We start from the raw sequence: 27,300 nt of genomic DNA, 5'->3' as shown, positions 1-27,300 counted from the left end.
GTATTCGCCGAGGAGAAACGACGGTTGGTGAGGGGATCAGAGTCGAGGGAAGGATGGTTGGTGAGGGGATCGGAGTCGAGGGAAGGTCTGAAAATTTGAGAGAGTGAGAGAGTGAGAGAGTCGAGACTCGGGAGGGAATCGGGATGAGAGAGAGAGATAGAACTTAGGGTAAAACTAAAACAACGGTTCAGATTAGATATGGTATCTTATTCATCAATCTGGTCCATTCATTTTAATTACAAACGGGTACCCGCGGTTCCTATACCCAGGAACCGGCCCGAACTGAAATTCACAAAGACCCGCCCCGGCCCGCCCCGTTTCTCGTTTTTAAAAGTAGGAACCGGCCCGTACCCGCCCCGAACCGCCATTACCCGCCCCGACCCGCGGTTCCTGTACCCGTTTGCCCAGCCCTAGTTATAACCGACAGTATTAAAAAATTCTTCTTTAATGATGTCGGTTATAACCGACAACAATAGGAAAACATTAAAAAAAAATAGCCAGCCCTCCAGCCCTCTCTGATCCCGTGGGGCCCTTCCAGATTCCAGAGCCCTCTGGCCTAGCCCTCGGTTGGAGACGGTTTTAGGGCTATTTTCGGCCCTCTGGCCCTCTGGACCCTTCGGTTAGGCCATCTCTAACCGAATGGTCCAGAGGGCCAGAGGGCCGAAAATAGCCCTAAAACTGTCTCCAACCGAGGGCTAAGCCAGATGGCTCTAGAATCTGGGAGGGCCCCACGGGATCAGAGAGGGTTGGAGAGCTGGAGGGCTGGCTGCTTTCGGCCAGCCGGCCAGCCCCGGGCTGGCTATTTTTTTTTTTAATGTTTTGTTATTCCTGTCGGTTATAACCGACAGGAATACATGCTATTATTTAATATACTAAATAATGGTGTATTCCTGTCGGTTATAACCGACATGATTGTTTAAAAAAAAATTCAAATGAAACGGCTACTAGCCGTTGCATTTGATTTGTTTTTTTTTTACATTATTATTATTCTTTTTTATTTACAACATTTTTCATATAACTTCTATTTTTTCCTATAACTTCTATTTCACAAAATTTGGTTTTTTTTTTTAAATTCCATTTTTTTCCTATAACTTCTATTTCACAACTTCTATTTCACAAAATTTGTTTCATATTTTTTTTTCCTATAACTTCTATTTCACAAAATTTACTTCATATTGTTTTTTAAATTCCATTTTTTTCCTATAACTTCTATTTGACAAAATTTGTTTCATATTTTTTTTTAAATTTCATTTTTTTCCTATAACTTCTATTTGACAAAATTTGTTTAAATTCTATTTTTTTCCTATAACTTCCTAAGCCATTATACAACATTAAATTAAATTAAGTAACATGAAACAACATTAAACAATATGAAACAACATTAAATAAAATTAACCAACATAAAAATTATACAACATGAAACTTAAACAACATTTTAGTTGTAGTTTTTAAATAATAAATTATGTTTGGCCCTATGACCCTTTGACCCTCGGTTGGAGATGATTTTTTGTGATAAGGCTAAAACGAGCCCTCTGGCCAGCCCTCGGTTAGAGATGGCCTTAGAGATGGCCTTAGAGAAGGCCGTAGAGATGACCTTACATTATATCAAATGGTAAGTAATCATACTTTCCTTGAACTAAGGGCTAAAAAAGGGGACTGAGAAATATATATTTTTCAGATGGGATTTAGGAATTTTAATCCATACGAAGGGAAGGTGGATTGGGTCCCTGTTAGTGTTGGGGTCCATGCATCAAATGGGACGAGGAGTCTGACTTTGATACAAAATTTCATGATAAGATTTTGTGGAAAAAAAAAAGAAAAAAGGCAAGAGAGCCATTGGCATATCACGTGGGTTGTGACCCTACTGGTCCTAGTAAAACCATAGCATGTCACGTGACCATAATCCTTTACTAAAAACACTTAGTATAAATCAACAATATATTAGGTATTGCCTACGTATGTGTATATATATATATATTAGCCATAATGGGGATATAAAATGGCAGGCAGTTTCACAAGGGGAACATAATCATCACATGTTGTGTTAATATATTAAATAGAAAAGATAAAGTTCTTACCTTTGCATAAGTGGGTGGTTTGGTGGTTGACACCCTTGGCTTCATGTGGCTTTTATAGAAAAGCCATTTCTCCGTTATTATCAGGTTGAGGCTGTGATGATGAAAGTCTCACCAAGCATCTTCTGGTACACTTTTTCAAAGCATGCTCCTTTGCAAATTTTGCATGCTTTACAGCAAATACACCCATAGCTAGTTTTTCCATGTGGGTGGTTGATTAAAGCCTTCAGACTCATCAGATTAAAATAATGACAGCTCTAGGGTGGTGGGTAAACACTATATTGGTCTGAGCCATTGCTTGTGAACTTTTCTTGAAACAAAGACAAGAATAGCTCTAGGGCTGAACCGTCTTGTCACCCTTTGAGGGTTTGCCCCTATAGAAAACCAGAGCCTTTCTCCGTCTAACAACAGCTCCATCTGATGAATGCATGATTATTGGAAACTATTCTCTATATAATAAATATTTATATTTTTTTTATTAAAATGAAAACATTTCGGTTATGGGCATGAGTTCGGGACGGATACCCCAATAACCTAACCAAACCTAAAATCAAAAAATTTATCCTATAAATATCCATAACCATAAAGTACCCAAAATCTAATCCGAAACCGAACCGTTTGGATCAGTTATTTACGGGATTGAGTTTGATAGATTAAATTGCCATCCTTACGAGGCGTTAACCCATTTTCTTCTTCCTCTCCTTTCTGCGAACGGGTTAGAATGGGAAACAAAAATATATCTAATGTCTGGTTTTTCTCGTAGTGGGCCCCATTTTGAAACTTTCATCTAAATGCTAGTGGAAATCCACGTGTCTAGCGAGTCTATGCAGACTTGCTTTTGGGCCAAGTATAGTAATCGTGGTTCCCCTTCAGACAGTTGCCCATAACATGTAATTAAAAAAAATTTGTGTATAGTTTTGTGAAACTCATTTTATTAAAACTCTCTATTTTTATGTCCATTCCGCCACTATTTAAAATCACATTAATGAGATTCTCTTTGTTAATTAATATAAAATGAAAAAACATCTTTATATTCTATCACAACAACAAAATTAAGGATAGTAACATAATTTCACAAAAAATATATATTTTTTACCACACCTACATGTAAGTTTATCATCTCTAATTTAAAAAAAATAAATTAAAAAAAAACCTTTTTCCCTCTCTTCTCAATTCTCTCTCACTCTGTTCCTCTCTTCTTCAGTTTTAGCAACCAAAGTAAAAATAATTCACACACACTTTGTGTATGGGCATATATTAGTGTTAAATTATGATAATTAATTAAAATCCCTAATTTATGCATCTTTCTTTTTTGTTTCCTATTTTGAATGTTCTTGCCATGGGGCACCTGCAACGCATATAAACAAAATAGTTACCTATCAAAACTAAAATAAGCAATATAAAATTATTTAGTAAAAAGTTAACACGATACTCAAATTTATTTAGTAGGAGGTTAACTTCCCAAATTTATTTAGTAGAAAGTTAGAAGGGAAAATATGAAAAAAAAAAACATATACTCTTATCTACCTGATAGAAAGGTAATTACACAAACAGAATACGCAGCGGAAACCAATTTCTTTATATAAAAACATAGAATGTATCTACAACATAGAAAACAAATTGACATCCAAATACGTATGACACCCACACAGATTGAAAAACACAAAATCCCAAACTCATCATACCTCCAATATAGGCAATGGAACTTCGAAAACTGAAACATTATATAAACATGAATCTTACAATTGCCTGCCTTATATTTATTGGCACTGTAGAGTAAACATAGGAGTACGATATTTACACAATCTTTTTTTACTACTTACACACCTTTTTAAGTTTTGACTTTTGAATCGAATGAATTGAAAAAGATAAAAAAACAAAAATTAATAATGGGGTGTGGATGTACACCCTTAAACATAAGAGGAAAAAGAAAAAAGAAAGTTGAAGAAGATTCATGGAGGTGGCAAGTGCCAAAATTCCAAATAAACTGTAGTTCAAATATTAACAAGGGGAATTTGTTTAAGCAATTTTTAATCTCTTTTGGAATTGGGGCTGAATTTTGTAAGGTTACCCTATAGTTATTTTTTTTTGGCTTCTGCTACAGTTGGCCTTGCTAAAGGTAACCTGGGTCTTGTGGCTTGTGGTGAGGTTTTTCGAGATTCTGCAGGTTATTTTCTTGGAGGTTTCTCACTTAGCTTGTGGTATCGTACTTCTTTCTATGTAGAGCTTCATGCTGTCATTCTTGCTATGGAATTGGCTTATGCACGGGATTGGCAAAATTGACTCTTCTAGCGTGATATCTTGTTTTGCTTCTTGTTTTTGTTTTTTCCTCCTCCTTGATCACTCCAGACTCATTGGAAGAAAGGTATTTTCCGATTGCATCACATGGTATTATGTTGATCTCATGCATTTCGAGAAGGGAATGCAGTTATTGATAAATTGGCCAATTTAGATCTTCACTTGTTTGACATGCCACCCCTCCTATAGAGATTCTTCCTTTTTTGCAATCAAATTTCTTGGGTATGCGGTCTACATGTTTATTTTCCCTTCTTGATGTGTAGTTTTCTTTTTACCTAATTTTTTTGGATTTTCCTTTTTTGGTTTACAACTTGTCTTGCATGTTCTTACCTTTTAGGTTTTATTTTAGAAAGTTTTGGTCATATGTCCACCCTTTCCTTTTCTTATATTTTCTATTTTCAAGAGGCTTAAGGTCTAGTCCCCCTTTTTTTCTTGTATTTTATTTTTCAAGAGGAGTAATGTGTATGTTCCCATCTTTTCTTGTATTTTGTTTTTCTTGCTTTATAAGGAGCAAAGTTTTTATCCTTCACTACAAGGTATATCTTTATTTTTTTATCAATAAATTCTTCTCATACTGTCAAAGTTTTCTAAATAAAAAAAAAAACAATTTCGAATCATAACAATTAAAACCATTAAATCTAAGTATGACTAAAAAAAGATAACAATTTATTTAGTCTCCACTGAAAAAATAAGGTTACCCTACGGGTTTAATTATTAAAGGGCGATAACAATAATAGAGTTTGTCCTGACTTAAAGTTCAAAGATGGACTTCGTTTAATGTTGTCATCCATTACATGTTATATACACGTCATGGCTATCTTCCGTCACCCACCCATGATTACTAGAAGTCGACAACAATAATAGAGTATTGTGGACCGTCGAAAGATAAAGAAGTTCTAGTAAGATTCTCTTTTTTGTGTTTTTTTTTTCCTTTCTCCTATTATCTCGTTTTTTATATGGTCGGTCACGGTTAAATCATGTTAATATCTTATATTAATTTTTTATAAAAAGAGAAAGACAAAATAATAAATGTGAGAGGATATGATGAAAAAGGGGGGGGAAGAATCATAGTCCAAAAGTTCTTGTGTTCTTTGATATTTCAAATATTTTAATCTTTAGATTATAAATTTTTGTATTTTCTAACTATTAAAATGTCTGTATTTTCTGAATGAAAATCTCTTATGAAACCTCAAAAAATATAACTTAGTATTATGGTTTAGTAATTTTTTTTTTACTTTTAAGTGATAAGTCTTATATTTGATTATCGTAAAAAACGAATTTGAATCATATTATTACTAGCTCATTTGTAAGATTAAACTCATTATCTCTATTTTAATATAACTAATATTGTTTGTTTTTTTTTTAAATCGAAATATAAAACCAGACTATCTTAGAAAGTCCCAAAAGATAATCAGCGCCCCCTACTTCTGTGCTTATATATATATATATATATATATATATATATATATATATTTAGACACACACACATAAATATGTATCTGTATATATATCTCTATATATACACACACAAACACATTATACATATGATCTGGCTTCTCTGCCCTTCCACTTCTCATACCTTCCCATCTCTTCCTATTTGTGTGGTCACGGTTAAATCACGTCAACATTTAATATTACTATTGTTTTTTGTCTTATTATCTCTATAAAAAATTAATATAAAATGTTGACGTGGCTTAACCGTGACCGTACAAAATAGGAGGGAATGAGAGTGTATGGGAAGTGGGAGGGCAGAGAAGCTGGGTCCTTATATGCATATAAAGGTCGTACCCAGTGCACAAGGCTCCCGCTTTACGCAGGGTCTGGGAGAGGTGAATGTCGGCTAGCCTTACCCCCATTTATGGAGAGGCTGCTCCCAAGTCTCGAACCCGAGACCTACCGCTCATGGGCGAAGGCACTTGCCATCGCACCAAGTGTAAATTGTAGCAATGATCCCTCAACTTTAATCAAATTGGAGCAATGGTCCATTAACTAAAAATCCATTTCCATTGGTCCATCAACTTATCAAAATATGTAGCCATAGTCATTTTCATCAATTTCATCAAAATTTTGTCAAAATAAGTTATGTTGTAATAACCATTTATATAATTAGGATCCCTCAACTCATCAAAGTGTGTAATTATGGTCATTTTCGTCAACTACGTCAAAATTTTTATCAAAACGAGTTATGTTGGAAAGACTATTGCTACAATTGGGTTAAAGTTAAAAGACCATTTATCTAGTTGAATTAAAGTTGAGGGACCAATGATAATAGATTTTTAGTTGAGGGACCATAGCTACACGTTTTGATGAGTTGATTGACCAATGATAATGAATTTTTAGTTGAGGGATCATTGCTCTAGTTAAGTTAAAATTAAGGGACCATATCTACAATTTACTCATATACTAAAACTCAACAAAAAACACTGTTCATTAACAGTGAACGAGCGAAACTACCCTTCAATTCCTTCGATATCTTTTTACATAGGAAAAAGATGAGTTTGCCTTCCTAGCCCACGCTTCCATCATCGCTTTCGATTTCCGCTTCTCGACTATTTTGCTTTATTCTGCTTTCTCTGCGTTCACCTGTCTCAAACTCATCTCTCTCTCTCTCGCAGTGAAACTCTCCCCCACCATTCTCAATCCGCTGCTTCTTATCTGATTCATGTTTGATTCTCTCAAACAAAAACCAGAATCTTGCTTCTCTAACTCTGTCTCGCCGAGCGTAGGAAGCATGATCTAAGTCGTCAATTGCCTCGTCAATCGCCTTGCAAAAATTGAAGCAGTATAGATCGATAAGAGGTCGAATCACCCATCTATAAGGGAAACGATGGCTCTCGATACCATCACATCATTGATATGATATGCCGAGCTTCTTCTTTCTGCGCCTCTTCCGAAACCCCCTTGGTAAATTTTTGAACTTTACCCCAATTAAATGTGCTCTTTTTTTTAATCTTAAACTTTATATCTATGAAAGAATCTTAATTTTGTGTTTAATTTGGGTTTTTGCATTATGAATTATGAATTTTGTTTTTAATTTGAAGTTTGTGTTTTAAATTTTGAATTTGTAGCCTGATTTGAAGGTGAAGAAGTGATTCCTACTTAAACTCATGACCATGATTGAGTAAAAAATACCAGTTATTCTTTTATTAAGATAAAGATCACAAAATTAGCTAAACAACAATTATATAAGAATGCGGCATGCAAGGGGATGGATTTCTCAAAAATATATTATTTGGGTAAATTTATATGAGAAAAAAGGTGAAGAAAAAAAAAGAAAAGAAATACATGCCATAAATACATTCAAACAACCACTAAAAGAACTGAAGTTACATAATTTTGTTTTTTTTTATGACAGAGTAAGGAGAATATGACCACCATTTCCCTTTGTTCAGGGTTCTGAGAATTCTTAAAGAATTAGAAAAAACCAGATTATAATTTTTGGTTTGAAGTTGTTTTTAATTTGGTCCACCATGTTATGTATTGTTAATAGGAACCAAGAAGAGTCTCGAATTCAGTTTCCAACTCTTGACTGCAAATGGAACCTGATGCCATTAAGCTATCTCCCTCAGCCCTCAGAATTCAGGTAACCTCATGATTTTTATGTTGCTGCTTTTGTTTTATCTACTAATTATTGTTGGATGAATTGTATTCTTGAGTTAAATAATGATTAATTAGAATGTCTAGAAAATAAAATTCAACAATCGCTGTGTTTGGGATGATAATTTATAAGGAAAACTAATGAAAATGGCTTGAAAACTTTGAGTTTTAACGATAAGCATAAAATAAAAGGTAAAGTGAATAGTACCATGATTGACTTTTTAGTGTAAAAATGTGGTTTTTCGTTAAAGTGAATAGTACCAGGAGCTTTTCGTTAAACTTTCCTAATTTATATCCAATATGGTCATTAGCCAGTCAAAGAACCTAATTTGGGAAGTGGGTTTTAAAATTTCAATAGTTTTGTTGTGTGTAATTTTCTTGCTTTCACTTTCCGTATGTTTTCCGGAAATATTTAGGGCTAGAAAGTGTGTAGAACTGTATAAGTGGAAAAAAAAAAAAAAAAGCCTCAAATCTTTAAATTGTCCGGTACACAGAGAAATTGAATATTAATCCCAATTTCCACCTTCCTCTATAATTCAAGGTCTTCGACTCCCTCGAACGCCGATTAACACCAGCAACCACAACACCAACAAATAACTACCGCATCTTAGGTACAATTAAACAACCATAATTCTCATTTTTGGTTATATTTTTATCAATCCGCTACCTTTTTAATACATAATACAGCATCCGTGTTGATATGAACAATCCATTAAGTGTTTTTGGAATGTGAATTTTTATTTTTATGGGTTCTTAAAACTAGGACGTATTTTGAGTTGTTTTTTTATTGTTTTGGGCGATTTGTAGCTTAATTGTGGATCCAAACCAGCAGAGACCAGGTATTCCACATAATCAACCTCAGCCATTTTCTTTGTCCTCTTCGTTTTCCTCGCCATTTTAGCCGTGATAACCCCTCTCACACTTTATACTTTGCTCTTCAAGTCGGAACAATGGCTAGGTCTTCTTTTTCACTGCTAATTTGCTTTATATTTCTTCGACATTCGTTTATTTCATTGCATTTTATCTTCGAGCTTAATCCATCACTTGATTATGAAGTACTAACTCAGTTGTTCATCAATGTGTTTCACTTTTAGGTTTAATTATGGTTAAGTAATTCCTCTATTTCAAGTATCATGTATCTATTCTTGATTTCCACTGAATGCATATATTTTGTGTTAAAGTATTAATTTCGGTTTTTTACAGTTTCGTAATGCATTCTTTTGTCATGTCATTAATGATCATATGTTTGCTAGCATGATCATGTGCAATAAAATGCATCTGGTGACTTCATTAATCCACTGTCTAAATATTTGAATTAGTTGATTGAGAATTAGAGTTACAAGATTTCCCTATAATGCATCGAATTGAAGTTTTTTTTTAGGAATTTTTCATTTTCTGTAATGATAGTTGCAATAGACTTGGATTGTATTTTTGCTAAATATTATGATATGCTAGCTGGGGAACTTCGATTGTATGCTAAATTCTTAAAACTGGGACGTCTTGATGTTTCCAGATGGTTCTTCCAACATCATCAACTATATCAATTTTGCACCAAGTCCCAGAAGGTCATGTTTGGGTATATTGGAGAGGAGGTGCTCTTTTGAAGACAATTACAGATCTAGGTGATGTGCATTGAGAAGTTTTATTAATTGACAAACACCTACAACTGAATTGCATATTCTTGCATAGTAATTCATTGATATTTTTGGAAATTTCATTACATATAACTTCTGCATACTTTCAAAATAGAAATTTTCAAGTCTTCAAGTGGATGGAAATCTCCAGTGCACGGTTCCATAGCATTTTGTATGTGTGTGTGTGTGTGTGTGTGTGTAACATCTTAATTTGGGGCACACACTTATGGATCGATCTACCGGTTTTTCCATAGCTCCTATCGATTCTAATAAATCAATTTATACTTCAATTTTGATACTTAAAATGCGTTTCACTTTCACAATATTGCAACCGACATATATTCATCGTGGTAATCTTGTTCAACGCCTACAATTATGTCACTCCCCTCCTAATGAACAACGATGAATAAGATTAAAAGGCTATTGGCTTTTTAGTTGTAATTAGGTTTTAATTTTGAGGTCAATGGAGTACATTTAATTAAGTGAAATTTTGGATACATTTGAATTTTTTTATAAAAACTAATATTTATCAATTTAAGGCTTATATTTTGGCTATTAATGATAAAAACTCATTTCTACACCTAACTTACTATCTATACTCTATTATTTTAATTAACTATCAATATCTTTTTAAATTCAAATTTACTACCTAAATTATCCTCACAAACCTAATTCAATATGTAAATTTATCTTTACATCCATTTAGAAAATAAAAAATCAAAATCAAATGTTCTACAACTCATTCAAGGCATAAAGAGAACAACATGTGATTGGCTAATTCATCGCTTGCATATTGTAGTCTCTCCATTACCGAACAGTTTCGCAGGCATTACAAAAGCGAAAACAAATCAAATAATAATCAAGGAATAAAAAGAAAATCGTAGGACACAATGAAATCCTTCCTACAAGAATGAAGAACCATGAAATTGCATATAAAATGCTGAATGGACACAAGAAAATTATAGCATGAAGTAGCATAGTACAAGCTGTGGCAATAGCCCTCTTTGACAAAACTCCGCCTAATTTCATATGACACATGCCAATAGCCCTCTTTGAGCTCAGCTCCTTCTGCGCGCTCTAGTCAAGTCTTGGCTTTGGGCATCGCTGCCCAAATTCGTTTCAGACTTGGGTTCCTTATTGGGCCAGAAGCCCAACTCGTTTTTTCAAGCTTTTCTCGGGCTAATTTTTTCCACCTTAGCCCAGCATGCATACTTCGAGTCAACAATGGCAAAACTCCACTTAATGAGGTATAAGAGGTGAAGCTCCACTTAAACTATTAAGAAGTAAGAAAAACAGCGAAGCCAACAGTAGCGAGGAAGAAGTTGAATAAGCCATCACTCTAATCTTTATTCAAAGACACACGCATGAAGCATTACAAACATAGTACCTTGCTAAAGAGGATCCTATGGCTCTTTGACTTGCTCTTACGGATCATTCCAATCATGAAACAATGATCTACTTGCTTGAAGCAAGACATAATTGGATACAAAAGAATGTAATTTAATTATTAAGCTATTTTTTATGTACATAAAATTTAAGCTAGTTAACCATGGTAATCACGTGGCGCACTCCAAGAAAGGTGGTAATGCTCACAACCTAATAGTTGAGGTGATGAGCAAATCCATATCCTATATTAAGTGTGATTGTGTAAACTAGTTGTAGGTCAAGTAAAGCCACTATGAATTAGCGTAAATAGAGGCGTAAGATTGAAGAGAAACACACGTCACAAACCCTTGATCCCCTCTTCTCTCTCTTTGCCATTCCCTCTCACTCACTCTAATTTCTTCATAATTGGGTCTAACATTTTTTTTTTTTTTAAATTTTACTATTATTGAGGAGAGGGAGGAGTTTGACATCTTATTTATTTATTATTATTATAAGCAATGTTCTACACTGATTTACAAAAAGGAGAAAAAAATAGTTTGTACCTCGAGACGCAGTGAGTTAAAGAGAAAGACTCTAACCACCATGACAATTCACTATTTGCAATTTTTTTTGACCTTTTTCTATGCTAAAATGTTTTTTTGATGAAATGTTATAATATGGATTTTATCTATTTTTAATTGGCTTAAATAATAGTAACATAAATATAATATAACTAAGAGCGAAATGTGTCAAAAATGTTACAGATCGATGACGATGCTAGTAGAAGCTCTGGTTCAGGCCGTAACAGCACAAGTAGTCCGTGCTATAGCGCAGGAAGCACAGTTCGCTTTTAAATTAAAAAATGAGCTTGAGCAGATGGAGGAAGGGCTTGGAACAATGAAAGGCTTAGTTGTCGACGCAGATAAGAAACTGAAACAAGTGGGTGATCAGGAAATGGTCAAGAAATATTTGACGGATAAGATGGGCGGGAGGTTGACGCATTTGGTCAAGTATTTGATTCCAACAGCTGCTGCCGCCGGTCGTGACAATGCATCAGATCACATGAGCCAACAAATCAACAGCGACAGCAGGCAATTTATTGGTTCACAAGATTTCCGCTTACTTAAGACATATGGATTGGATGGGGACATAAAAAAGTTGAAAGGGTGGATACTTGATGGCAAGTAAAATTGGAAGAAGAAATATATAAGGTTATTTTGGGAATAATGGTGGGTGAAAAAGGAGTTTATGGGTTTTGCCTTTTAATGGTGGGTGTAAATATAAGGTGGGTGAGGAAATAAGACACTGAGGTGGGCATAACACCATTCTAGAAAATAATCACGTTAATCAATATTTAAGTAGTTATTCAACCATCAAGAGATTTTTCAGTATGCCGCAAACACTGCCCATCGGATCAAGTGTAATAATACATTTTGTTGGAAACTTAAAAAAAAAAAACTCTTAACAAATTTTATCATGATATTTGGTGTACTAATCCATATTTCCAGCATATTAAAAAATTTCTCTCAATCACCAACAATCACGTCATATAGTTTCCAAAATTTAGTTTAAATAGATGATATATTTAGCATTACCATAAATTATTCATGTACCTAAAGTCAAAATTTCGATTCTCCTTCACTATTATCGCTTGAGTCCAAAAAATAAATTATTTTGAAAACCCTAAGCAGATAGTATGAGCTAGGATTCAGGCACAATGCAGCTCTCACCCTAGTAACACAAATCTCAAGTTGTGACACGCATTAATATTATCGAAAATATATTTATGTTTGCTTTGTTGACAACAATAATATTTTGTGAACGATGTATCACATGATAGGGGTAATATGAGAAAACTACAACGAAAAGAGGACTCACATTCTAGGCCAATCTTTTGTGTATGTTGTAATGCTCAACGGCGAGAGCCAAAATAAAGCTTCCAAGAACCAAGGGCAATAACATCGTTCATGTAAGAGTGGGCAACATCATCTGCAGAGGCAATTCCGAAGAGCGGGAAGAGGAAGAGAGGGGACATTGAGGTAACTGGCATCGGCACGGCCTCCGTGAGCCACCTAGCAAAGACCCAGGCAAGCACTGCCAACATATTCCGGCTAGCGACGGTGCCATCTAAGTTGACACAGAGGCAAATAACGGTGCTCAAAAGAGGCCCTAGGAGGATGGACAAGTTCTTGGATGTTAGAATGGATTTCAGTGAAGAAGGGAATTTGATTTGTGAGCTTTGGGTCGGATTTGGATCATCAAGTGGGAGAAGTTTGAAAATATAAACTTTGACATCAACCAATCCCAAATCAACTTTGGTCATAAAAAAAAAACATGAACAATCCCAAATTCCCAAGTTTTCACAGAATAGAATATAGAAACAAGGGAGAACCGGATCAAAATTTCAATCAGATCGTATTGAATTCGATCGATTGCTTGAATAGATGGAAAATAGATACCTTTTTTCTCGCGTTTGCTTTCGCGAGGATCGGGAGCGCGCTGGGCATAGACAAGTAAATCCCGGGTCTGACGAACGATGTCGGCGGGGGTTCGGGGCTTGGACTTGAATAATCCCTTCATCTTGTTGCTGTTGGCGCTTTGGCTGCGATGGGGTCGTTTATCCTGATGCTGCTGCGGCGGTTGCGGTTGCGGCGGTGGCTGAGGAGAGACCCTCAGCGCCGGCAGAAGAAGGCTGGAGGAGGCTGTCCGCTGCTCCCCACCTTGGTTGGACGTACAGATTCCAATTGTTGTTTGTCTGTCGTGGACTCGTAGGTTACTTCTGGCGGTTCCTAATTGTGTTTTGCCCTTTTCCTAATTTACTCCACAACCCAATTTAGCCTTACCTCCACGCCCGATGGATCCATAAATCCTTTTTATTACTGGAAATACATAGTTAAAATTTATACAATAGTTATTTTTTTTTAATAAATATCAATATTAAAATTATTTTATTGAATGAATTATTTTTACTTCATTGTGAAACTTAACTCAATCTTCCATAAATAATATCGTTGGTTTCAAATTAAAAAAAAAAACTAATGAAAATGGCTTGAAAACTTTGATTTTTAACGATAAGGATAAAATAAAGGGTAAAGTGAGTAGTACCAGAATTGACTTTTTAGTGTAAAAATATGATTTTTCGTTAAAATGAACAATACTGAGAGCTTTTTGTTAAAGTTCCCATAAAGAAAAACTACTTTCATTTTTTTTTTATAGTTATTTTGTTTTTAGAAGGTTGGTAGTTGCTATCTGAAATCTAGAATAAATAGATTGGTGGAGAGGCGTTCAGTTGGGAGCAAGGAAGAAAAAATCGATAATATCGACGATGCCGATATTATCGTTTTTTTGGGGGTCCGATATTTTTTTAACTATCCAAATGATTTTCGTCAAAATATCGCGATATTTTCGATAATATCGATATTTTGGCACTGTGCTAATCGGAGAAGAATGCCGGAGCTTCTACAGCTCCGGCCGACTGTAAAAGACCTCCTCCATCAGAACCTTGAAGGGGAACTACGGATCGACGGCGACTCGGGATCTCCACCCATTAAGAAACATACCCAGAACTCCGAATCCCGAAACCGACGACGATGAGAGACATTGAAAGGGTGGTGGTGCGAAGCACCCGAGCCGGTGAGAACACCGAATCTCAACGCACCCTCTCGAAATACCGCAGCAAAACGCGGTTTGAAAGCAGCTGCATGCCGAATCTGAAAGATGAAGGAGGATGATCGCCGTTGGGGGTGGGTAGGAGGACATGACCGGATCGGGAAAGGAAGCAAGGGGAAAAGAAAAAAACAAAGGAGAAAGCAAAAAGAAAAACAGAAGAAGAAGAGAAAGAAGAAAAGACAGAGGAACATACCGAGAAGGGAAAAACAAGAGAAAAACAGGAGGAGGAAGGGGGAAAGGGCGACCGACGCCAGCCGAAGCCAGAGTCCGCGCCGGAGAAAATGGGGTGAGAGAACGAGAGTTCGAGAGAGAGATAGAGTTGAGAACTGAGAGAGAGTGAGGGGTCCGAGAGGGACTCGGGAAAAGAGAGAGAGAGAGATAGGGTGAGGGTTAATGGTCTGCCACGTGGCAGCGTGACAGAGAGTGAGAATCAAGATGGAGGGTCCAGATTAGATTAGGATAAATGACTCAATTGCACAATTTATATAATTTCAGGGAAAGAGTGAAAATATAAATTAATCTGGGGGTCCAGATTAGATTAGGATAAAGGACTCAATTTCAGGGAAAAAGTGAAAATATATAATTTCAGGGAAAGAGTGAAAAATTTGAACCTTAAAGAGTGAAAAATTTGCCAGCTCGCTATATAATCAACTTAAATCAGTTAAATCCATCATGCAATGCATTTACTTCCAATTTTTTGTGATAAACTAATAGATAATTGACTAAATAAACATCCTGCAAAGTTTCATTAAAAATTTCCAAGTTTTTCTTACAATTTCCGTGGTTTCCATGTAATTTTTATCGATATCGATATTATCTCGATATTTCCATCGATATTTCCGTGTTTTCGGACTACCGATATTTCATGTAATTTTTATCGATATCGATATTATCTCGATATTTCCATCGATATTTCCGTGTTTTCGGACTACCGATATTTCCGATATTACCGATATTTTCTTCCTTGGTTGGGAGAAGCAGGGACGTTCAGTTGGGAGAAATTTTTATGCAGGTACGGAACACATAATACAAGTAGTTAAATTTTTTTCTTCAAGTATTCAATCACTTTTAATATAACATTTGGTGTATCGGGCCATATTTCTGGTACACTGAAAATTTCTTTAGCTGGGAGCATGTGCACAAAAAAGGAGAAAAGTATAATTTATCAAGGGTGCATTTTGGTCATCACCCTCAAGTTGTGGTAATCCTCACCAACCTATTTATTATCATTGAATGAATTTAAATTTTGAAGTTTATGTCTATTCATTACAAAAATCTCTAAATTTAAACGCATGCAACTGTGATGGATAAGATAGTTAGTATCACCATCACTTTAAGGTGGTGAACAAAAATATTCTCATTTATGAATGGGCACATCAGCAATTAAGTAGGCCTCAATCATGCTCGTTAGAGTATTAACATATTTCTTAACGGATTTAATGGAAAATGACAAAAGTGAAGCTAAAATCAAATTTCAAACGCAAAGTTGCAAATTTTGAATTTGGGAAGATAAGGTGAAATCCAATAGGCATAGTAAAAACAAATATGTATCAAACACTTAATTGTTTTATCTTGCACCTAATTATGACAAATGATGATGATGTATTGATACTATCGTCATAATAAGATATTTCTTTTCCTTTATGTAATCAATAAACAATTTAGAATTCATATATAAAACAGAGTTAGCGTATGAAATAATGATAGTAAATCTTCGGTGTTAGGACGCTTATCCTTACCTAGCCAAATTAGTAAGGTTTTCTAGCTACCAATATCCTGTATCTACGCTATGATGCTTAGGAATGTGAAGTTGGGTGTGAGAGCGACGATGGACGATGTACTTTGGTGGGATATGGTTGTGTCGAACTCCAAGCCAACAATACGTTTAATTTGGAAGTTGACTTGCTGAGGTTGATGAAGAACATAGCATGGCTTACTTTAAAGTGTTATGCAGCTTGGCAACGGCATTCACATGTCATTCCTTCTCTTCCACTCCAAGCTCCAACTCAACTCGTTGATGCTTTGCGACCTAAATCCCGAACCCATATCTTCAGGTACGCATGCACATGCATCACGTTCCGGTTCAGCCGTAATATATATCTTTTATGTTTCATCTTAGCCGCATAATAACTTAATTCAAATTCGTCATTATATAATAACTCCAGTCCTTAAGTTTTTAATATGGGCCAAGTACTCATTAGGTTATCGCTATATATATATATATATATATATTAATATTTCTACATTAATCTTCCTCAATCTTGAAGAATTATCATAGTTAATATACTAAAATCTTTCATTAGGCGCGCACACACACATGTCTATTTATATATATTGTGAAAGATGATAAACTTCAAGCAATCCAGAGTTCACTAGTGCATAAAACAACGCATTAAAATATGAAATGATCATTGTCCTGAAAATGAGTTAAATTCTGCCAATTGATGCAAAAAAAGAGCAATTGCTTGAAATGCTCCCAAGGCTTCTCCGACACAAAGGCGTGATAGTAACCGACGGCAGAGGTGGCGGCAGGGTCAGCCACCATTCCTGGCAGAAATGACAAGCAGATATTTGATGCCGTCCGCCACTACGAACTCGCCCCCTTCAACGTTCACAAACACCAACTTGTTCTGGCCTTTGGTTTCCAATTGCTTGTTATAGTCCGTCACTTCAAAGTTCCCGATCTCTTTCCAATGGGGTCGCTGATGTGTACGGCTCCCGATGGCTGACCAGAAGGCTCCATCGGTCCGAGGCAGTGACCACTAAAGGAAGGAGGACGAGGGAGGAGGTATTGAGGGCGCATCATGACCGTCGTTTTCTTTATTTTGGTGATGATTTTTTACTGCACACTCCACAAATGACAAGTGATGACCTTCACTGGAGCATGGCTCGATTATACATGTGACGCAGATGCATGTATGATGAAGGCTCTTTATATTTTCAGTACAAATTAAATAGATTTTAATTATATTTGTTGAACTCACCATATGCTTTGAACCTACACTCCTTCGCATTAAGTTCCTCTTAATTTTGTGATGTGATTTCTTCCAATATTTGCTTGCTACATTATTTGGTTTGTGATTCTCACATACGACTCCTAGACGAGAATGTGAACTTTATCAAAGTTCAGTAATATCCTTAAAGAACGTTTCACAATATTCTTCATGACAAGGTACTCATAACTTGTTGAAATCCAATCACTCATTTAAAGGTCAAATATGTTTTAGTGATATTTAACGATTATCTCAGACTGTTAATAAATGATTGTACTTACCGTGTGTAAGTATTGTAGCTATTCTCCACTTTTAGGTTGCTAATGTCATTTTGTGCTATAATAAGCATGCATGTTATGATGGCTAACGATTTTGTTTTAAGTCTCTTAAGTAAATCGTCTAATGTAATTGAGCATACAAAGTTTTGGGAAGAAACTTGTAACTCAATGAAATCAAAAGTTTACTTATTTTTTCTACTCTTTAATTGTTAAAGTTATTTGTGAGTATTTTCAATTGCAACGGATAAGAACAAGTATTGTTTTATTCACGTTTTGTATGTCTTTGAGGGGAGTTGGGAGAGGTGATAGTCTAGCTAGCTCCACCAACCAACGCAATGTTTTTTAAGAGTTGTCTTGTGGACCTCAAAAGAGTTGAGAAAGGTGACTGGCTAGACTCTGACTCTTATGTGATGGTAGTTATACTTTTAATGGATGGTGAATTAAGCCTTATATTGATGTTTATGATGGTTAACTATGATTTTATTCAAGTTTTTCACTTGTTTAAGAATGAGTTTGTTTTTTATTTTTTGGTAACGTTATTAGGGAGCTTAATTTTTTTTTTTAATAAATCATTTCTAAATCTAGGTAAGTAGAGCAATTCCAAAAATTGTTTTCCCTATTTTATTTGTTAAAAATAGCGATTTCCTACATTTGGTTTGTGATTCTCACATACATTCAGTAAGCAATTTGGCCCTACTCGATTAAAAATAATAACTGAACCCATTAGAGATCAAGAAAATTAAGAATTAAACATCAATTATTCATTCAATTTCTTTATTATAATGGAAGGTGATGATAGCTTCAAGCAATCCAGAGTACAGTAGAGCATATTAAAGACAACGATTAAAATACGAAATTATCATAATCTCCATATAATTAGTTTGTTTTTTACAATTGATGAAATGAGATCAATTGCCTGAAATACTCCCAAGCCTTCTCCCACACAATACCCTCATAATCGTCAGCAGCGGGGTCAACCACCGACTCGTTTTTTGCGGAAATGACAAGCCGGTAGTTGATGCCCGCCACCACCTGACTGTCGCCCCGGACGACGCTCTCAAACACCAACTTGTTCTGGCCTTGGGCTTGCTTGGTGTACTCCGACACCGCGAACTCTGCGATCTCTTTCACATGGGGGTCGCTCATGTTCTTTATGGGCTGCCAACCGCCGGTTATAAGACCCCGTCGGTCCGCGGCAGCGGCCACCGGAGGAAGGAGGACGAGGGCGAGGATGAGGAGGCAGTGAGGGCGCATCGTGACCGTTGATTTCTTCAATTTGTTGAAGTTTCTTTAACCGGCTCCACTCCACAAATGACAAGCGATGACTGATGACCTGCATTGGGGGATGGCAAGATATATAGGTGGCGGTTGGACGTGCATAAGGGGCAGGAAAGTAAAGGGATTGGCGTACATGGAAGGTTAGAATTTTTTATTTTTTTTTGGAGTACATCAATATTTTTACACTAAGGATGGAGTTCGGCTAAACTACATGATGAAAAGTCTAATTTAATATCAAATTCGGCTTTTATGAGATTCGTACATGGAAGGTTAGATATTCACTTGTGGATTCTGGATATTACTGACCATTATTGGGTCATTCGGGGATTTCCTTCGCAATTGCTTTCTTGATATATTTAGGGTATGGTGTTATCCTTAAGTAAACTACAGTTATCCTTATTCATAAAATGAGAAGGGCAAAAATTGGTGAAGTTTTTCAGTATCCTGCAATGCCCTCACTTTTATAGAAAAGTATAGTGAACAACTACCCCAAACAAAATATGGACAAAATAGTTATTTTACATAAATCTTCAAACCCAGGCGACCAATAAAAAAGAAACTTAGATAAACTCAAGGGACAGACATGGTCAAAGGACAAACAAGGATGGATCATCGATCATGCATGTGAAGACGGAGAGTAGTGAGATTCTCTCCCCTACAATTTTTCTCGCCTTCTCTTTTCTCCTCTAACACTTTTTATTTTATTTTTCTCTCTATAAAAAAAGTTAATATAAAATGTTGACAAAACTTAAACGTGACAATTCAAATAGGAGAAGGAGAAAAAAGAAGAGGGGAAGAATTCTACTCTTTGAAAGCATGTTGGCAATCAAGTTTTTACTTTAAAATAAATTGACAACATAGGTAATCAGACTTTTTATAAACTCATTCAAAGTCCATTCATTCCTAAATTGAAATTCACTATCTCTGCCTCAAATTATTTATTTATTTCATCTCACTTTTATATCAACAAAAACTATACATAGTTATGGTTATGGATGACCAACCTGATGGATAAAATACAAATGCTTGTTATGTGGGTATGGTCATGGTTTGGAATTTTAATTTGCATCATGTCAAATTTTTTTGGCAATTTACTAAAATGATCAATTTTTTTTTTGTCAAACGATAGATTTGTTAGATTAAGTGTTAAATTAGAGAGTCGAGGGGATTCGAACTCACGTCGTAGTGCAAAGACAATACTCCTCTTCACAAATGCGGTAGAGGGCCACTTGTCAAAATGACCAAAAATTAAATTGTGATTGTCTAGCTGATGGGAAACTCTTATAAATCCATTATTTAAGGATTTAATATCGAAGGATAACCCATTTTCCGAATTGCGAGAATACAATTAGGGGTGGGCACTAAAAATTGAAAACTAAAATCAAAATACGAACCAAATTGAATCAGACTGGACGATTTAGTTTGTAATCTTGAAATGGTTTCGATTTGAAACAGAAACACAGTATAAGAAAACGATTGCATTTTGGTCTTGACTTAAAATTTTCAACCATGAGGCTGCAATACATTTCATTTTTTTTTTCCATCTCTCTCCTTTTCCTCACATTACCAAACTTATGAATAAGTCAAACAACATTGTACCTCGGTCACTACATAAGTCAAATCAAGCAACCAAAACGTTAAGAGCAAGTCCACCGGAGTGGACTTTGCCCAGGACCCTGTCAAATGACTCCACCCCCTCAAGTTGACTGGTACCCAGCTCGAGCTGGGCAATGGACCAGCCCAAAAGAGACTGAGCAAGAAGCCGGGCTGTTGGCCTGGCGCGTGCGCTTCACGGCGGCGTGGGGCGAGTGCCCGACAAGGTTTCAGAGGGCTGTCAGCCCACTTGTGCTCCGGAATGACGCGGCATGATCATAGCCGTTGGATTTCCAACGGTAAAAAAATTTTAAATTTGACTTTTAAAATGGACCGTTCGATCATAGATCAACGGTCCACGTTAATTAACTAAATTAAAATTTATTAAAAAATACAGAAAAATTATTAAAAAATACAGAAAATTAAATTTTTTGTTTCTATAAATACCTAACCCTCATCTTCCACCTTACACCACATTTCAATATTTTCTACACTTTTTACCAAAGCTTTCATATACTTTTTGTGTGAAAAAAAATACCAAAAAGCTTGTGGTTGAAGAATAAAGAGTATTTGATGAGTTTATGTAATTTCATTTTAGTGTGTTTTTTTTTTTATAGTTTATTTGATGAGTTTATGTAATTTTATTTTAGTGTGTTTTTTTTTTAAGTTTATTTGATGAGTATGTAATTTTATTTTAGTGTGTAATTTTTTTTAAAGTTTATTTGAAATTTTATCCGAAATTGGTTAAAAATCTTATCCGAAATAAACTTAAAAAAAAAACACACCAAATAAATGCGCTGGGTGCCAGCGCATTTTTTTAGGGGTGGAGATGCCTTGGCCTATTACTGTTCATTGGAGTTTGTTACTGTTCATTTGAGTGGATAAATGCGCTGGGTGATAGCGCAAAGTCCTTAGGGTGGAATTGCTCTAAAAAAACAAAGGACAAGGATTGTCTGCCCTCCCTTTTTCCATACACTTTCATGCATTCTTGTTTTGTGTGGTCACAGTTAAGTCACGTTAACATTTTATATTATTTTTTAATAAAGATAATAAGACGAAAATAAATAGTAATATAAAATGTTAACGTGGCTTAACCGTAACAAAATAAACAAGAGGGGATGGAAGGATATGGAAAAAGGGAGGGCAGACAATCATTATCCAAAAAAAAAATATTGTCAACAGTTTAGTGTGTTTTTGAGGGACTTCAAAAAAAAAAAAAAAGGTGTGTTCTGAGGGCAAAAAGGGGAAAGCGGGTGGGCAGCCTTGAATCCGAGTCAAAAGGGCCAGAAGAGTGTTTAATTTTTATTATGCACTAGTCCTCTAAAACATACAATTAATAAGAAAGAATAACGAAAAATAATATTAATCATACTGAAGAGCTGAACAATTGAAGTCACATTAACCTAGTTCATCACCTCTTCATCGGTCCATAAGATCAAAGCCGAGGGTCCAATTTCCTTTAGGAACGGATCGTCCAAAGGCTCCACTTAAAAAGGAAATTTTAGGGCTCTACCCAATAAAGTGAAACAACTGCTGTTTCAAATGTGACCCATCAAATATGGTGAAAAAGCAAAACAAAATAAGATGGATCAGAAAACTGGTCGCCTAATGTGTAACAAGTTAGATCTTTAATAGTTTCTGCAAAAGCGTGACAAGCGTGACAAGTTAGATAATTAATGATAGATTTTTTATTGTGCCGGAAATACGAAGTAGTACATTACATGTTACTTTATAATTGGAGGATAGTTGAACAATAAAATTTTCTTCTATTTATATAAAAGTAATGCTAGAGAAGCCAAATTTGTAAACCAAATAATGTGGTATTTGATGATTGAATGATTATTTAAGTGTTGATTAATATGCTTATTTTCTATTTGTTACACATCATTTGGTTTGCAAATTTGGTTTAAAATTTTGGTCTTCATAGCATTATCCTTTGTATAATGGCACATAATGTACCACTTCATATTTCGAACACAATAAAAAAAATTCTCACAATTAACATGATATACAATGACTACAAAAAGGGAAAAATTTCAAACCAAAACCAAAACCTCAAAGTTGTGATATAACATTTTGCTGGAAGAAAGGGTTCACAAGGATGCGAAAGAAACCACAAAAAAGATTAAACCACACCAGTAACGGCAGCAATTCAAGAACGTGATAGGATCAGACATGGCATAAAAGGGAAATTGCAAGAAAAGTAATACAGGAAATAGAAAAGGAAATCAAAGGAAATTCATATCTTCATTCATATCCCCTTTACATCATAAAAGAGGTTTAAATACATCCAAAGATAGCTAGGGTTTGAGGTATGGATGGGCCTAATAATATTACTTAAGTAGAGGGCCTAATGGGTAGTAATGACAAATTGACACTAAGTGATCTAACTAGTCATAACCGAAGCTCATTAGCTTAGAGTCGCATCAATCCCACCCCCTTAAGATGAGGCTTGTCCTCAAGCCTCTCAAACTGAGAAGGACGCATGCAGCAGCAGTCAGGGAAAGAGGCCCGCCAATTTGTCCAATGGTGTACCATAGTCATATTCAGTATTAGCTTCAGTGTGTACTCCCAAAAACCAAAGATCATTAACTCATATCCTGCCAACATGAAATCATGCAGTTTTGCCAAATACTGTGAGAGGGAAGAAAAGAGTTGGAGCACACTAATCTTGGTAGCATTGAGCAAGAGAACAATCGGCGTTGTTGCATCACCAATCAGGAAGCCATTTAGCTTGTTTTGTCCTGGCAGAACAGTTTTGAAAAATTGTCGAAGATCATATCCCTTAAACAGTCCAAAGGCATCAATAGTTCCAACAAAAATACTGGTTATGGGCTTGAAAGGGGAAATCTTCTGTGCAACAGCACCCACTTCACTCACAGCAAGAGATGTTTCCCACATAGCAATGTCTTCAAGCCGGTGTTGGCATGAGTTCAAGTGTCTAGTATCTATATCTCTATTACCAACAATTTGAACACACAATCTTGCTGAACGAAGAAAATAAGGAATAATGTGGCCAAGCAACCACCCAATTAAGTGAACTTCCCTAAGCATTGGTCTCCATTCTCCACCATACAGGACAAAACTTAAATCTTGAATTTCTCCCCTACCAGATTTTTCATGGTGTGAATCATCACTATCCCATATAATTAATGGTGCAGGAACTTTAAGAAAAATGACGTTCAGAGATCCCTTATCATCATCCACAATAATGCAAATAACTACATGTGGATACCCCTTAGTAGTAAAAAGAAGGTTAGAAGCATGCCCACGAATTTGTAATGCCCGATCATGAAGAATTCTATGCACTGTAAGCTGAACATCCACACTAGCTCTTGAAGGAATGAGATCAGAGAAATACCTTGAAGAAAAATGCCGATTGAGTTTGAGAAGAGCAAAAAGTCTCACAACATAAGAAAATGCTTGCTGAAAAATGGCTCTACGTTCATAGATACAAATAGCAAAAACTTCCAGATTGAGCATCCTATAATTTGCCCTCTGGTCTACGACCAAGCAAACAGGTCTGATCCAAGCTGCGGATGCTCCATCACTCGTGAGGAACCAGATGACAGCAGGTTCATTACTCTGGACTGCATAGGTGAATATGTGAAGCAGATAAACATTTCTCTTCCACTCTGTGTTGTTTGACCCCTGTCCACCTCGTGAAAGTAATGGTTGTATTCCTTCCCCATAAAGAATATTGATCATGTTCACCAAAGCTAGAGTAATCAAAAGAGTGTTATAGTTACATTCACGTCGAACATAATACAATTTCCAGCAACAACAACAACAACAACAACAACAACAACAAAGCCTTTTCCCACTAAGTGGGGTCGGCTATATGAATCCTAGAACGCCATTGCGCTCGGTTTTGTGTCATGTCCTCCGTTAGATCCAAGTACTCTAAGTCTTTTCTTAGAGTCTCTTCCAAAGTTTTCCTAGGTCTTCCTCTACCCCTTCGGCCCTGAACCTCTGTCCCGTAGTCACATCTTCGAACCGGAGCGTCATTCGGCCTTCTTTGCACATGTCCAAATCACCGGAACCGATTTTCTCTCATCTTTCCTACAATTTCGGCTACTCCTACTTTACCTCGGATATCCTCATTCCCAATCTTATCCTTTCTCGTGTGCCCACACATCCCACGAAGCATCCTCATCTCCGCTACACCCATTTTGTGTACGTGTTGATGCTTCACCGCCCAACATTCTGTGCCATACAACATCGCTGGCCTTATTGCCGTCCTATAAAATTTTCCCTTGAGCTTCAGTCGCCTACGACGGTCACACAACACGCCGGATGCATTCTTACACTTCATCCATCCAGCTCGTATTCTATGGTTGAGATCTCCATCTAATTCTCCGTTCTCTTGCAAGATAGATCCTAGGTAGCGAAAACGGTCGCTTTTTGTGATCTTCGCTAGATTGCTCCAGTCATTAGTGTGGATAAGTATATAAATGGATAGAGATAGGAAAGCAAACACAAGATGTACGTGGTTCACCCAGATTGGCTACGTCCACGGAATAGAAGAGTTCTCATTAATTGTGAAGGGTTTACACAAGTACATAGGTTCAAGCTCTCCTTTAGTGAGTACAAGTGAATGATTTAGTACAAATGACATTAGGAAATATTGTGGGAGAATGATCTCGTAATCACGAAACTTCTAAGTATCGGAGTGTGGTGTCGTCTTGACTTGCCTTATCTGTCTCATAGGTAGATGTGGCATCTTCTCTGGAAGTACTCTTCCTCCATCCGGGGGTGGTATCTTTAACTGGTGGAGATGCACAAGGTAATGTATCAATTTCACTTGAAGCTTACTTGTAGTTTCAGGCTTGGTCAAGCGCGATACAAACCATGTAGTAGGAGTCCCCCAAGTCGCCGAGCTAGGGGGTCTGCTGAAAGAGGTGATAGACAAGGTAAGCAATCAGAGCTCCGACTGATTGTTCACCTTCTCCCCATCTTGCAGCAGCATGAAGGATAAAGAGAAGAAAAATGAGAAGAGATGATATGAGATACTTTTGCTTTTGAAGAAGTAACTTTCCACAGGCTTATTCTTGAACTGAGCTGGAGGGTTTTCTGGTTTCCTTCAGAGTATAAGGCCGACTGAAGAATTTGAGGGTCAAAACAAGTCCATCAAATCTAGAGTACGTTCCACCCTGCTGATATGGGATACTTTGCTTTTGACAGAGTAATGGATGTATCGGCACGTGTGCTGTTACGCTTGTCTCCACATGCTTCCTTGTATCCTTCGCACTTGCCCTATCTGTTCCTCAAGCAGATGCGGAATCTTCCCTGGAAACATAAGATGTTGAAGATGAGTACTCGAGAGCAATGCCAGGTAAGTAATCAGGTAAGGGGTTCCAGGCAGTCAGTTCCTGGCTGGAAGCTTGATTCCAAGTGCTGACTGATTGCTCTCTTTCTCCTTGTCTTGCAGGTAAAAACAAGGCCAAAGGAAAAGACAGGGAAAAAGCATGATATGGGATACTCTTGCTTTTAACCCTGATGATATGAGATATTCTTGCTCTAGTATAGCTTGTTTGCAGAGGTATTATCGGGGGGAAAGAAAGCTGAATATTTCGAAAGGCTTCGTTGGGAGTGCCCTCTCAGATATGATGAAGGGTTGAGCATTTTTGCAGGTCTGCCTGTCCGTTGGGGATGGAGGTCGACATATATAGGAGTCTCCCTAACAAGTAGTACTGCTATTCCTTTACCCTGCTTGGTCATAGCACGGTAGTGGGAGCTGCCAGTTTCACATGTTTTAACTCTGTCAGAGCACTTTGAAAAAGTGGTCTGTGGTATCTGGCTCTCGAGATTCGGAGAACGATGCCTCTTCGATTTTTGAGAAAGCAATCATGCTGGGGGTCTGGCTCTCGAGATTCGGAGAGCAGTGTCTCTTCGATTTTTGAGAAAGTAATCATGTTGGGAGTCTGGCTCTCGAGATTCGGAGGGCGGTGCCTCTTCGATTTTGGAGCAAGCAATCTTGTTGGGAGTGTTGTCTCGAATGTGAGTAAAGGTTGGGCATGTTTGCTAGTCTACCTTGCCACGAAGCACAAAGGTTGACACACAGGGACTTTCCAATTATCCAGCAATGGTACTGTTCCTTTACCCTCTCTTCGATTTTGAGAAAGTAGTCATGTTGGGAGTCTGGCTCTCGAGATTCGGAGGACGGTGCCTCTTCGATTTTGGAGCAAGCAATCTTGTTGGGAGTGTTTTCTCGAATGTGAGTAAAGGTTGGGCATGTTTGCTAGTCTACCTTGCCACGAAGCACAGAGGTTGACAAACAGGGACTTTCCAATTATCCAACAGTGGTACTGTTCCTTTACCCTTGCGGGTAATAATATGGTAGCTAGACCTTCAAAATTTATGTGTCTAAACTTTGTTAGTGCTGTTTCTTTGCTATTCTTTTACCTTTCTTGGTCAGAGCGATGTAGTGGGAGCTGCAAACTTCACGTGCTCAACTTTGGCAGAGAACTTTGGCAAAGTTATCTGTGGTACCCATGAACTATTGTTGTGTGTGGGAAGT

The 27,300-nt window shown here is 36.6% G+C and overlaps 3 protein-coding genes and 3 long non-coding RNA genes across 16 annotated transcripts in view; 3 read left to right on the top strand and 3 right to left on the bottom strand.

Moving 5' to 3' along the window:
- LOC126586491 (uncharacterized) overlaps window positions 1-27,300 on the bottom strand; it is a 68,881-nt gene that overhangs the window by 27,510 nt on the left and 14,071 nt on the right. The window lies entirely within an intron of this gene.
- The window catches only part of LOC126586509 (uncharacterized), a 53,906-nt gene that overhangs the window by 15,755 nt on the left and 10,851 nt on the right, over window positions 1-27,300 (top strand). The window lies entirely within an intron of this gene.
- Window positions 6,826-9,264, top strand: LOC126586501 (uncharacterized). Its single transcript, XR_007610825.1, has 3 exons — window positions 6,826-7,277; window positions 7,864-7,956; window positions 8,778-9,264. It is a non-coding gene; the product is annotated as an uncharacterized LOC126586501 (long non-coding RNA).
- Window positions 12,716-13,799, bottom strand: LOC126586499 (tonoplast dicarboxylate transporter-like). 2 transcript variants are annotated; one of them, XM_050251359.1, is made up of 2 exons: window positions 13,429-13,799; window positions 12,716-13,096 (listed from the first exon to the last, which is right to left on the bottom strand). In XM_050251359.1, the coding sequence occupies exons 1-2, from the start codon at window positions 13,547-13,549 to the stop codon at window positions 12,882-12,884; spliced, it is 336 nt and encodes a 111-aa protein (XP_050107316.1). In that variant the 5' UTR covers window positions 13,550-13,799; the 3' UTR covers window positions 12,716-12,881. The 2 variants fall into 2 exon arrangements, with proteins under 2 accessions (XP_050107316.1, XP_050107315.1); XM_050251358.1 differs by having other exon boundaries at window positions 12,716-13,138; window positions 13,429-13,796.
- Window positions 16,627-17,624, top strand: LOC126586508 (uncharacterized). Its single transcript, XR_007610831.1, has 2 exons — window positions 16,627-16,692; window positions 17,095-17,624. It is a non-coding gene; the product is annotated as an uncharacterized LOC126586508 (long non-coding RNA).
- On the bottom strand, window positions 18,649-19,339 carry LOC126586500 (cysteine proteinase inhibitor 1-like). Its single transcript, XM_050251360.1, has one exon. It carries the CDS (start codon window positions 19,161-19,163, stop codon window positions 18,798-18,800), a length of 366 nt encoding a protein of 121 aa, XP_050107317.1. The 5' UTR covers window positions 19,164-19,339; the 3' UTR covers window positions 18,649-18,797.

The sequence above is a fragment of the Malus sylvestris genome, chromosome 10, assembly GCF_916048215.2.
Source record: "Malus sylvestris chromosome 10, drMalSylv7.2, whole genome shotgun sequence".
In the NCBI taxonomy this organism is placed as follows: Eukaryota; Viridiplantae; Streptophyta; class Magnoliopsida; order Rosales; family Rosaceae; genus Malus; species Malus sylvestris.
This window is presented reverse-complemented; position numbering and strand designations above follow the sequence as displayed.